Source organism: Sapajus apella, unplaced genomic scaffold, assembly GCF_009761245.1.
Source record: "Sapajus apella isolate SASKATOON/1434 unplaced genomic scaffold, GSC_monkey_1.0 scaffold37, whole genome shotgun sequence".
Lineage (NCBI taxonomy): Eukaryota > Metazoa > Chordata > Mammalia > Primates > Cebidae > Sapajus > Sapajus apella.
In genome coordinates, this window is record NW_022436977.1 from 3,525,572 (window position 1) to 3,538,313 (window position 12,742).

General features: G+C 33.7%; 1 protein-coding gene across 8 annotated transcripts in view; it reads left to right on the forward strand.

Annotated features, from left to right (window-relative positions):
- Positions 1-12,742, forward strand: part of VPS13C (vacuolar protein sorting 13 homolog C) — a 197,652-nt gene that overhangs the window by 135,099 nt on the left and 49,811 nt on the right. For all 8 annotated transcript variants that reach the window (XM_032297272.1, XM_032297269.1, XM_032297270.1 and 5 more), the window contains 11 exons: positions 590-955; positions 1,314-1,400; positions 2,667-2,816; positions 2,979-3,243; positions 3,848-4,008; positions 5,029-5,150; positions 5,678-5,972; positions 7,219-7,608; positions 9,799-9,903; positions 10,592-10,756; positions 12,280-12,408. In XM_032297272.1, coding sequence (XP_032153163.1) covers positions 590-955; positions 1,314-1,400; positions 2,667-2,816; positions 2,979-3,243; positions 3,848-4,008; positions 5,029-5,150; positions 5,678-5,972; positions 7,219-7,608; positions 9,799-9,903; positions 10,592-10,756; positions 12,280-12,408 — 2,235 coding nt within the window. The remainder of the gene's footprint in view (positions 1-589; positions 956-1,313; positions 1,401-2,666; positions 2,817-2,978; positions 3,244-3,847; positions 4,009-5,028; positions 5,151-5,677; positions 5,973-7,218; positions 7,609-9,798; positions 9,904-10,591; positions 10,757-12,279; positions 12,409-12,742) is intronic.

Consider the following 12,742-nt stretch of genomic DNA (forward strand, 5'->3'; position numbering starts at 1 on the left):
TCATCAGTGTAGAACTCAAGTTAGAATAATAGAAAATGAGGGAAGTGAGCAAAGAAAGGCACTATCCAAAGACAGTAAGAGGTAGAATCTGTAGATCTTGGGGTAAGCCAAAGGAGAGCTATGGTTTCCAGTCTTCGAGTTTTAGTAAGGCAAACGGAAGCAAATGCATGTCTTCTTTTATTTTATTTTTTTAAGATCTTGTTGCTTAATGATATTTATGTGTGTCTTGACAAGGATCACACACTTTGGTTTAGTTAATGCAGCTGATTTTAAAATGAAGAATTTGTTTACATTTCTATACTTGTCTATTCACATAACACTATTTTGGTCTGAACTGATCAGTTTAACTTTAGATTTTGACTACTGACATATAACATTAGTTGCTTAATTCCAGATAACCTGAGTAGAAGTCAGTGTTGCATGGTTAGTTGGCTTGACATGTAATTTTGTGTTCTCTCTTGTTTTTCTTGGTTATGAAATTATTTAAAATTTATATTAGTTACTTTTTAACTTAAAAAATCATGTATGGATATATTGTCATCTGGGAAAGAATTTATTCTAAATATTTTTCTGCTTTTTTTTTTTAAAGATTTCACCCATAATTCTTAATACTGTGATGACAATCATGGCTGCATTGTCTCCAAAAACAAAAGAAGATGACTCCAAAGATACAACTAAGGAAATGGAAAATCTTTGGGGTGTCAAATCAATTAATGATTATAACACTTGGTTTCTTGGTGTCGATGTGGCAACAGAAGTAACGGAAAGTTTCAGAGACACTGAACATTCATTGATAGAGGAAAATTGTGCTGTTCTTATAGAATCAGTTCAGGTTACCTTAGAATGTGGCCTTGGACATCGAACTGTACCTTTATTATTGGCAGAGTCTAAGTTTTCAGGAAATATTAAAAATTGGACTTCTTTAATGGCTGCTGCTGCAGACTTGACGCTACAGGTATGGCCACTTCATTTAATACCTTCAGAGACAACTTATTGAAAATGCAATTTTGGAATTAAGATATAAGCTTTTCTTGTTTGTACATGGCCATCATGAGTATATATGTGAATAGATATTGTATTCGGACATTTAATTTGTTGATGTATTGTTTTTTGATAATTATTTTTTAAAGCTTGATTTGGTAAATAATTTATGACAATAGAGTAAGAGAGTAAAGGAATATACACTCTCTATATTGTTAGGTGGGTTTTTAAAATGGCTAATAATAATATAACATTAATATTTTTCCCACTGATCATGAAATACATAATTAAGGCCCAAAGACTCTCTTATCATTCTGTATGTATCTTTCCAGGTGCACTATTACAATGAGATTCATGCTGTCTGGGAGCCACTGATTGAGAGAGTGGATGGGAAGAGACAGTGGAATTTAAGGCTTGATGTAAGGAAATCTTAAAATATCTTTGGATAGAATGATACTGTGCGTATTCATTCCTAATTTTTAGTTCAGTGATTCTTAAGATGTGGTCTAGGATCCTTGAAGCCCTTTTAAGGGCTCTGTCCATGAGGTCAGAACTCTTTTCATATATCGTTTTCATTCTCATTCTCTTATGAGTGTATAAGTGGAGTTTTCCAGAGACTACATGAATGTGATACTGCAACAGATTGAATGCGGAACAGAAACGAGAATTTATCTGTCTTCCCTTAAGGCAGGCACTAAAGAAATTTGCATATTCTCCTCTTCTCACTGTATTTTTAAAGTAGTTATTTCTGATTACAATGTTATTTATATTAGCATGTAATTTTTATTTTTAAATGAATATTTAAGTTTTTCAGTTTTGTTAATAGAGTGCATATTGGTAGATACAACATAAATGATACTGTTTAGTATACTCAGTGATTTTTTTAAGGGTCAGACAAGAATATCTGAGAATTGCTATTCTAGTTAATAAACTCTTTGGTGTTACCTCTTTATGTTATTTTTTGAGAACACCTCAGTATCCTAGATACCGAAGCACATTTTTCTTGATTAAAAGGAACTTGAGTCATATATTGTTAAGAAATTGTCATAGCATACTTCATTGGGACAGCCTAAGGAGTCAGGCATGGAAACGGACTCCACATATTCTTCTGTTAAAGATAAGTCACTTAACCTGTATTCCAGTTTCCTCTCAATAAGGAAGTAATATTTTTCTGACATGCCTTTCTTGGGCATAGGGAGGCTAACAAAGAATGTTTTACAAGGCTTTTGAAATACTGCTAGAACAAAAGCTGATGGAATCTGATGGCTAGTTAAGTGTTTACTATATTAATATTACTTATTTGAAGGTGTTATTGGTTAAAAAAAAATAGAAGGAAAGAAGCATTTCCAGGTGGCACCTCTAATAGGGATCACTTTAGACTTCAGGGTCCTCTTTGATTGCTCAGCAACACATAGTCACCAGTTGAATGACACTGAATAAATAGCTGTGCTCTGAGGAATGCATAAGAAACAAATATTTTAGCTGGCTTTGAATAATTTCATGACATAATTCTAAACTTTTCCCCATGTTTGGACTATGCTCTGAAGGAATGAATGTTGATCTCCATGGAATCAAAGTGAACCACTGTGTATTTTTGAAAATAAGACTTTTGTGGAACATCTGTTTAGCATTTTTATTTTATTATCAGTTGGTTAATAAATTTGCTATGTTATTTTTCTTCATAGGTAAAGAAGAACCCAGTCCAGGATAAAAGTTTGCTGCCAGGAGATGATTTTATTCCTGAGCCACAAATGGCAATTCATATTTCTTCAGGAAATACAATGAATATAACAATATCCAAAAGTTGTCTTAATGTTTTCAACAATTTAGCAAAAGTATGTCTGAATTTTGCTTAGAATATTTCAAGTGGAGTTTTAAAATGAAACATGGATTTTTTTATCAAAATTTTTTATCAAAACGTGTGTAGTTATGGTATAGGTTTTAGAAAGAATGTGTGTTTTTCAAAAATTTTACTGTGATGATATGTTCCTTTTCAGGGCTTTTCAGAGGGCACTGCTTCTACTTTTGACTACTCTTTAAAGGACAGAGCTCCTTTCACAGTAAAAAATGCTGTAGGTGTTCCCATTAAGGTGCGGCCCAATTGTAATCTCAGAGTAATGGGCTTCCCCAAGAAAAGTGATGTTTTTGATGTTGATGCTGGCCAGAATTTGGAGCTGGAATATGCCAGCATGGTACCTTCAAGTCAAGGGAACCTATCTATATTGAGCCGTCAAGAAAGCTCTTTCTTCACTCTGACCATTGGTATGTTATATTTATTTTCTTTTGAGGGCATTTTAGAAATTGTTGGTGTGGGCTTATTTTTGATAAAATATGAAAAAACATTTTGCTGCACATATCTGGAGATACAACATTTGAAAAATATAATTGCTAACCTCTTGTTCCTTGTTTTCTAAACTTGAGAAAATTAAACTTTATTGATTTAAGGACTACTTTACAAAACTGTATTATTTTTATGCTCTTAAATAACACACACATATAGATATATAATGTGTTTTTAAAAAGATAGGAGTTTAATGAGGAGAGAAAATAGCTATATTCAGAAGTCTTGCAATAGTGACACTGTGACAGAGAAAAAGATTGTTGCTATATAATTGAGAGAATAAAATTATAAGTTGGATTTTGTTTTATATTCAAAATCCCAAGAAAAATTGTTTTGGTCAAAAATTTTCTAACAGTAACTGGTCTTCTTTTTTTAGTTTATGTGTCTTAGAAAAGCATTTTGTGGTGATCGTTTCTAGTCATGAAGAAAAATACTCATTATTTTGAGGTACTAATGATAATTCTGTCATACAGAAACATTGGCAAATTAATATTTGGAATTCTTTTCTCTTATGCACTGCCTTAGTACCTCATGGATATACAGAGGTTGCAAATATCCCCGTGGCCAGACCTGGACGGCGATTGTATAATGTACGGAATCCCAATGCCAGTCATTCTGACTCCGTCTTGGTACAGATCGATGCGACTGAAGGGAATAAAGTAATTACCCTTCGCTCTCCTCTACAGGTAATACTTCAGAGTGAACTGCATCACTTTCAGTGTATCAAGAAATATTCAATAATTTAGCTGAATATAGGAATATAGTAAAACTTCATTAGGTCAATGCTGATTATTCAGAAATAAATTGTAAACTGAAATGGCTTCTATTTACTACCCAACTTGCTTTGGTAATATTTATTTTAGATGTCTGTAGTTTTGTTAAATTAAAGCTCAGTTTTGTTTTCTATCTTTTAAGACAGCCAATTTAAAATGAATAAAGCTTTTTTGGTATATTCCTTTAAATATTCAGACCTGAGGATTATTGTAATTGTAGTTAGGCAACATTCCATTCTCTGAGTATGCCACTTGGATTATATTTTTCGAGTATGTATGAAGGAATATTGGAATGATCTACTCCTTTAAAAACATTTTAGCATCTTAATCTGTGTAAATATTTCTACTTTGAAGGTTTTTTCAACATTTTTCTTTTTCTCTGTATTACTACAGGTTTCAGTATATGGTCAGCAAAAGAACTATTTTTTTTTTTCTATCTGTAACATCAGATAAAAATACAAAAGTTTCAAATTTTGGTTATTGTTACGTCTTAGTTTGTTATTTATTCCAGTGCATAACAGACTTTAGTCAAGGAAAGAGAGTTGTACTATTTTTCTTTCTCTCTCTTTTTTATTTTTTGCTATTCATTTCTGTTTAGTTATTATACATGATGCATTAAGAAAAGATTGTCACAGAGAAAAAATGCTTAAATCTTCAAAGAATAATACATATTTGAAAGATAATATAGACTAATACTAAACATAAGCTTATAATATATGGAGCATTTGAATACCTTAATTTTCAACTGCCACTAAACATTAAGTTTAATATATGTAACACTTAAATATCCTAAAATTTTTCAATTGCCAGGAAAAATATTTTCCAGTATTGAGTTTGAAATATTTTAGATCTAAAAGTAATTGTGTGTGGCCCTCGTTTTTCTTTTGCACTTGTGTATCTTTTAAAAAATTTGTATGTCTTTTTGTCCAACAGATCAAAAACCATTTCTCCATTCCATTTATCATCTATAAATTTGTTAAGAATGTTAAGCTATTGGAGCGTATTGGGATAGCCAGACCTGAAGAGGAGTTCCATGTTCCTTTAGATTCATATAGGTAGATACTTCTTTAAATGTACTGAGCATTAAAAAATTCATAATACGTATTTTTAATTTTGTGAATTGGGGATTTATATTCTGGAAAATAACTTCATATTTTTATTATGTAAAGATTGGTAAAAGCCAATTTTAAGACATAATTTATTCTTACATTAAGAAATACATTTACATTATATTATCATTGAATTTATCAGATGAAAATTCCTTATAATATGTTTGATATCAGAATTTTTCTGAGTATTTTTATTAGATTGCCTTTGTATTTGAAATGAAAAAAATTTTTTAAGTTGTCTTTGTTTACAGAGTTTTTTTTCCCCCACTCCCCAGAAAGTTCCTCCACAAGTTGGGTATGTGATTTTGTGTGAATTTTGTAACCTTTTTTTCAGCCCTGGTTTCCTCATCTGTACATCTGTAAAAACAGGAATAATAGCACCTATCTTGTAGAGTTGTCAGGAAGATTTAATAAGATTCTTTTTCTTAAGTTCTGGATCAAAACTTTATTCTCACTGTTTCCTCTTTCTGCAGATGTCAGTTGTTTATCCAGCCAGCTGGAATCTTAGAGCATCAGTACAAGGAATCCACCACTTATATTTCTTGGAAGGAAGAGCTTCATAGGAGCAGGGAAGTCAGATGCATGTTGCAGTGTCCATCAGTAGAAGTCAGCTTCTTACCTCTCATCGTGAATACAGTTGCTCTGCCTGATGAATTAAGCTACATATGTACACATGGGGAAGACTGGGATTTAGCTTACCTTATTCATCTTTATCCTTCTCTCACTTTGCGAAATCTTCTCCCATATTCTCTAAGATATTTACTTGAGGTATGTCTTTTGCATTTGGTTTGATTTTTATTGTTGCACAGAGTAAATTTTGATTGTTTTATGATATTTTTAATTGAGGCCAGTGTTTTATATAGCATATATGTAATTTGTAATTCCTTCATAATATTAATGATAGCAAAAACTGGCATAACATTTACTATGTGCCAGGAGCTGTTCTGTGTACTTTGCATGTATCAGCCTATTTACTCTTTATAATAATCCTGATGTAGGTACTTATTAGGCCCATTTTATATATAAGGAAGCTGAGTTGAAAACAGGGTAAGTGACTGGCTCAAGGTCCATAGCTAGGAAGTGGTAGAGTTGCGATTTGAACCTAGGCAGTTTGGCTTTTTGATCCCTGCCTCTTTGTGGCATCTTCTTTCAATTAAGAGCCATGATCATCTCTTTATTAATTTAGTAAAATTCTATTAACTAAAAGGAAAAAATGAGAAAATATTTACTCTTAAATTTTTTATTTTAAAATCAATATTGTGATTATTTCTTCAAGGTTCTATTGAAAATAAACCTTGGAAAATAAAAATAATTTACTGTCTGTCTTAAGAAGTAATAAAGATTTTCTAGTAATGGAATATGATAAATATTTTAAAATTTTTGTATGCCAGTATATTTTAAAATACTAAAATCTGGAAAGTATTTGGAACCTATTTTTTTAAATGTGATAATGAGCCATTCCTGAGTTGTGGAGACAAAAATTAATTAAATGACTTAAATAGTATTTATATAAGAGGAGTTTTTAGTAAGGAAACCTGGTGTACATGTTGTTATTCATTTTTCGAATAATTCCACCTTAGATTACCCATCAGAATAGTTTGATGCCACTTTTCTTATTCCATTCATATGGGAACCATTAGGCATGGTATATGAATAGAGGATAAAACTGAAGGCCAGGCACTTAAGTGGTCCATTTAAAGCCATAGCGCTAATGGACAACAGCCAAGCTTCCTGAATCCAGCCTTTGACTCTTGTTATAGACCTGATTTTTTCACAAAACTATGGCTATTAGTCTCCTAATGGCCAAAGTCAGTTTCTGCCTGTGGCTATGGTATAGTGTTTGCTTTTTAGTCCTTAGTGAGTACTGGACATTTGTAATATGTAAGCATGGTACTGCACAGAAGACTTGGCAGTTAACTTGCAACTGGTAGGTTATTTAGCATTTGTGAAAAATATGGATTTTGTTATTTCAAAGGTTTTAAAAAAATCACTAAAAGTTTTTGTTTGGTTGTAGGGCACAGCAGAAACTCATGAGCTGGCAGAAGGCAGTACTGCTGATGTTCTGCATTCAAGAATCAGTGGTGAAATAATGGAATTAGTCCTGGTGAAATACCAGGGCAAAAACTGGAATGGACATTTCCGAATACGTGATACACTTCCAGAATTCTTTCCTGTGTGTTTTTCTTCTGACTCCACAGAAGTGACGACAGTCGATCTGTCAGTACATGTCAGGCGAATTGGCAGCCGGATGGTACTGTCTGTGTTTAGTCCCTATTGGCTAATCAACAAGACTTCCCGGGTTCTCCAGTATCGTTCAGAAGATATTCATGTGAAACATCCAGCTGATTTCAGGGATATTATTTTATTCTCTTTCAAGAAGAAGAACATTTTTACTAAAAATAAGGTGTGGTTTTGTTTACATAATAAGTTAAAACAGATAAATTTCTAATCTAGAAACTTGGGAATTATTTGCCTTCCCTAAAACCATGCTTACCTATTTGCTAAATGCCATTGGTATGAATTAGGCTCAAGGAGACTTAAGCATAATCAAAAGGTATGTTAGAAACTAACTGGTTTCCTGAACCTGAATTGCCCTTTTCTCCAATGACTATAGAGTTACCTCTGTTCTTGAAGTGGTGGTAGTAGTAGTATGGTAGATAGAATAACTTGATTTTATGCACTTTACCAGTGATGAAATGGCATTTCTAAAGATGTAATCATTGAATTTGGCCTATATTAATTGAGCCTTCCTATGTGTGAAGCACTCAGCCAGGCCTTCGGGAAAGAAACCTAATGGCTAAGCCTGGTCCTTTATGCTCTGTTCCCTTCATTCCTCTTTAGGCTCATGTCTTGGTATTTCTTACCACATGCTTTCCCAGGGGCTCACCTGTAGGCTTTTGTGTAGGGTGTACCCTTTGCCTACAGTGCCTCTTCCCCTATTTGTTTCTCTGTCTTCCTCATCATTCCTGATTATCTACTGTTCATCCTTTGGCATTGTGCCGAAGCCTAATATGTGTGAAGATTTTCTAACCATTTAAAATGGGTCTAGATATCCCATCCATGTTCTTACAGTAGTAATGGTTCTCAAATTTCAGTGTACATTAGAATCACCTAAAGGTTTTGTTTGTTTGTTTGTTTTTGAGATGGAGTTTTGTTCTTGCTGCATAGGCTGGAGTGCAGTGGTGTGATCTTGGCTCACTGCAACCTCAGCCTCCCAGGGTCAAGCGATTCTCCTGCCTTAACCTCCTAAGTAGCTGGGATTACAGGTGCCTGCCGCCATGCCTGCCTAATTTTTGTATTTTTAGTAGAGACAGAATTTCACCACGGTGGCTCGTGTGGTCTGAAACTCCTGATATCAGATTATCTGCCTACCTCAGCCTCCCAAACTGCTGGGATTACAGGTGCGAGCCACTGCACCTGGCATCTAAAGGGTTTTAAACACTGTTTGCTGGGTCCTGTCTCTAGAGTTTGATTCAGTAGGTCTAGGTGTGATTTGAGAATTTGCATTTCCAACAGGTGATGCTTTGGGATCTCCACTGTCTTTGAGTGTTTATTAAAACATGGTATTGTAGTTGTAATTGCTTGTTTATGTGTCTGACCTCTAGTTGTCCTCAGGTTTTTTTACAGTCTAATTGGGTGGGTGAGGGTGAGATTAACAAGGTCATAGTTTGATCTCTTCTGTGAATCTTTATCTAAATCCCAGAACCAGAAGTAAACGATTTACCCTCTCACCTTGATAGCATTTTTTGCCTCTTCTATGGCTCTTATCCCATCAAGTCTTGTATGATATTTTTGAGTATGTATTTCCTAGTCTCTCTTTCTAGTTGGAAGCTCATTGAAGACAGGAACTGTGTCCTGTTGTCTTCCATTCTGCCTATCACAATGTCTTTAATGCAATGTCTGCTGAATAATGTTAAAGACATCAATTCTCTATATGCTAAGACTTTAAAAATTTGTTAGCTCTGTATCATAGGTCTATCACTGAAAAACATCATGTTGCTTTATAATTCTTTTTAAAAACAATACAGAATCTCATTGGTATCTATCTTTAGGTTTACTATACTCATTGCATAGGTGAATGAGAAAGTCAGAACTTTGTTTTCATTTTATTGTTCCCTAGAGTTTTTTGTGGTTCTGTTACCTGTTTGCTATATGACTTTGATTATATTTTTCTGTGTCCTATAGTACTAAAGAAATTTCTAGTAGTCCAGCAGCTTTCTATCAGATAAAATTATTATTATTATTTTTTTTGAGACATAGTTTCACTCTTGTTACCCAGGCTGAAGCGCAATGGTGCGATCTCGGCTCACCGCAACCTCCGCCTCCTGGGTTCAGGCAATTCTCCTGCCTCAGCCTCCTGAGTAGCTGGGATTACAGCCACGCGCCACCATACCCAGCTAATGTTTTGTGTTTTTAGTAGAGACGGGGTTTCACCATGTTGACCAGGATGGTCTCAATCTCTTGACCTCGTGATCTACCCGCCTCGGCCTCCCAAAGTGCTGGGATTACAGGCTTGAGCCACCGCGCCCGGCGCAGATAAAATTATTGTAGTGTTTTAGGTTTCTTATATGATGATATGTGCTCTCTGGTATAGGTACAATTAAAAATTTCAACTAGTGCCTGGTCCAGCAGTTTCTCGTTGGATACAGTGGGAAGTTATGGTTGTGTGAAGTGTCCTGCCAACAATATGGAATACTTGGTGAGTTCTGCTTGCTTATTTACTTTTGATTCAATTCACCTTTTCTACAGTTCAATGAACAACTCGGCTCCTAAAGGGTACAGAAATTTGAATTTAAAGTGATATATATAAGGCTGTTATCACTACAGATTTTTTTGGCCGCTGATACCAGAGCACAACCTGAATGTGTCTAAGTTTAAGACAGTGAGCTTAATCCATCCAAGAGAGCAACTTGGAAAATATTCACAGTATGCTAGAGTCCTTATTCTATACCACCCCTTGCCAGACATTTCTTAAATCTTAAATTTGACTAGTATGAAAATTTGAATAATCTGGTGCCAATTGACCTTCAAAATTTTAATTTTACTAATAATAGATAATAAAGCGGCAAAACTTGTGCCTGAATACAAATTATAATGCAATTTATGTTTGGAATTTTTAAAAGTAAAGAATGCTAGACATATTAAATCTGTCATTGCAAGTCATTAGTTAAATTACTAATTGATATTTCTTGAGTTCTTGCGCCAAACTAAGGAACTAAAAATTTTTTTCTTAGAAGATAATCTGTAGTAGAATATAACTTGTAGTTGCTTTATTTAAGAATTCTTATTTTAAAATGTTTTAAGAAGTTGGTGTGTGAATGAGGGGCTGTGTGTATATTTCAAAGATATTGAATAAACTGGAAAATAAGCTTGTTTCCTTTCCACAGGTTGGTGTTAGCATCAAAATGAGCAGTTTTAATCTTTCACGAATCGTTACCCTGACTCCCTTTTGTACCATTGCAAACAAGTCATCATTAGAACTAGAAGTTGGTGAGATTGCATCTGATGGCTCAATGCCAACTAATAAATGGAACTATATTGCTTCTTCAGAGGTAACATTTTTCTCTATTACAACTGGTTCTAAGATATACAAATAAATGTTGACATCTAAATAAGAATTGTATATACCTCTTTTTCATACTCTATGATATTGATGTGTTAAAATACAATACCCAGCTTTGAAAGATTCTTTTTTACTATATTTTTAAAGAAACAATAAAAGTTTTGATAATACTTACCACTAGCCCAGTCTAGATCATTAATAGTCTTTTTTCTAATTCTTATCTGTATAGAATGTGGATATGTACTGTAAAAAGTATGTAGATATTATGTACTATGTAGTGTCTCCATAGTCAAGATAATGCCTCTATATTCAAGAAGCTATTATCTTAAAAGAGTTATAAAAGTCAGCACATGGAGACGAAGATAGCATATGCTAAGTTATAGGTGGTTATAGAATTTCTGACTAGGTGAGCTGGAAATTTCTTTGAGCTAAAATTTCGCCCTCTCTCTTTACTGAAAAGGAAACTGAGTTTCAGAGTTTTCCAAGGTTGATAAAGTCATTGGTAGTTGAAATCATAGTGCTATAGATGAAAAGATAAAAGTTTCACAGAAGAGTTGGATTTGAACTAAGCTTTTCATGCTCAGTAAGATATGAGGAGGTAAAGCAAATGGGGCAATGTGTGCCAAAAGAGGACAGGTGCAAAAATAAACACTAGAGCTTGATCTTGACTGAGTTTTCAGCCAAACAGCTGATGCTCAGGATAGTTGAAGATCAATTGCCACTGTTTAAAGAAAGGTTCTGAAGTTATTTTTAAAATGTTTAGCAAAAGACACAAAAGGAAGGATTCCAATAACAGTATACACAAAGTTAGAGCTCTAAGAGCCGTGTGTTCACGGCTCTTAGAATGATCACCGTAAACTCAGCAACAAATAAATGCTCATTATCTTTTTATCTTTATTGTGAGTTTGATTATGTAGTATTTTTAATTGAGAAATAGAATTTACCTAGTATATTCCATAACAAAAAAAATTCCATTTTTTTATTGGGAACTAAATCTTCAGTTTTATAAGTAAAACTGATGCTCAAAGAAGTAATTATATGGTCTGATTAATATCAAACAGCTAGAAGGGTGGTGTCAGAACTTCCAGCAAGGTCTGTGCTGCTCTCTCCTCTGACTTTAGTTGTCTTTCTGGTTTACCTAGGATAAGATACTCTGTGAAATAATTCATCATATATTAATGAATTAAAATGGGATATACAAAAAGGCAATTGAGGTTATAATTTTAAATAATTGAAATTAATTGTATAATTCTTAATCAACAGGCTCTTCAGTTTCTCATATTGTAATATACCATAAATGCATATAGATTAATATATCTATATTCTCCTGATGAAATTTCATTGGTTTCACAGTCATTATATTGTCAGTAATCTTACTATGAGATGGGGAGTATATATTTTTAGAAACTTCATAATAATTTAATCAAGAATCAGAATTTAAAATTTAATTAGTATGTTATTTATTATATTATAGTATTGTCTTAAGACTGATAATAACTTTTATATTTTCAGTGCCTTCCATTTTGGCCTGAAAATTTGTCAGGCAAACTTTGTGTAAGAGTGGTGGGCTGTGAAGGATCTTCCAAACCGTTCTTTTATAACCGACAGGATAATGGCACTTTATTGAGCTTAGAAGATCTGGTAAGTGTCCATATTTTAAAATAAAATTTTTTTGATTTCTAAAAGTTGCTTTGAGATATTTCAGTAAACCATGCTATCAAAATCTACTGGTAATTATTTGAAGGTGCTGCTATATCAATATGTCATGCCTACATATATTTGTAACAGATCCAGAGCCAGTTTGCTTTTCAGTAAGAACTTAAGAAAACAGGAGAGGCGTGGTGGCTCAACGCCTGTAATCCCAGCACTTTGGTAGGCCAAGGCGGGTGGGTCGTGAGGTCAGGAGTTTGAGACCAGCCTGGCCAACATGGTGAAACCCCATCTCTACTAAAAAATACAAAAATTAGCCAGGCAT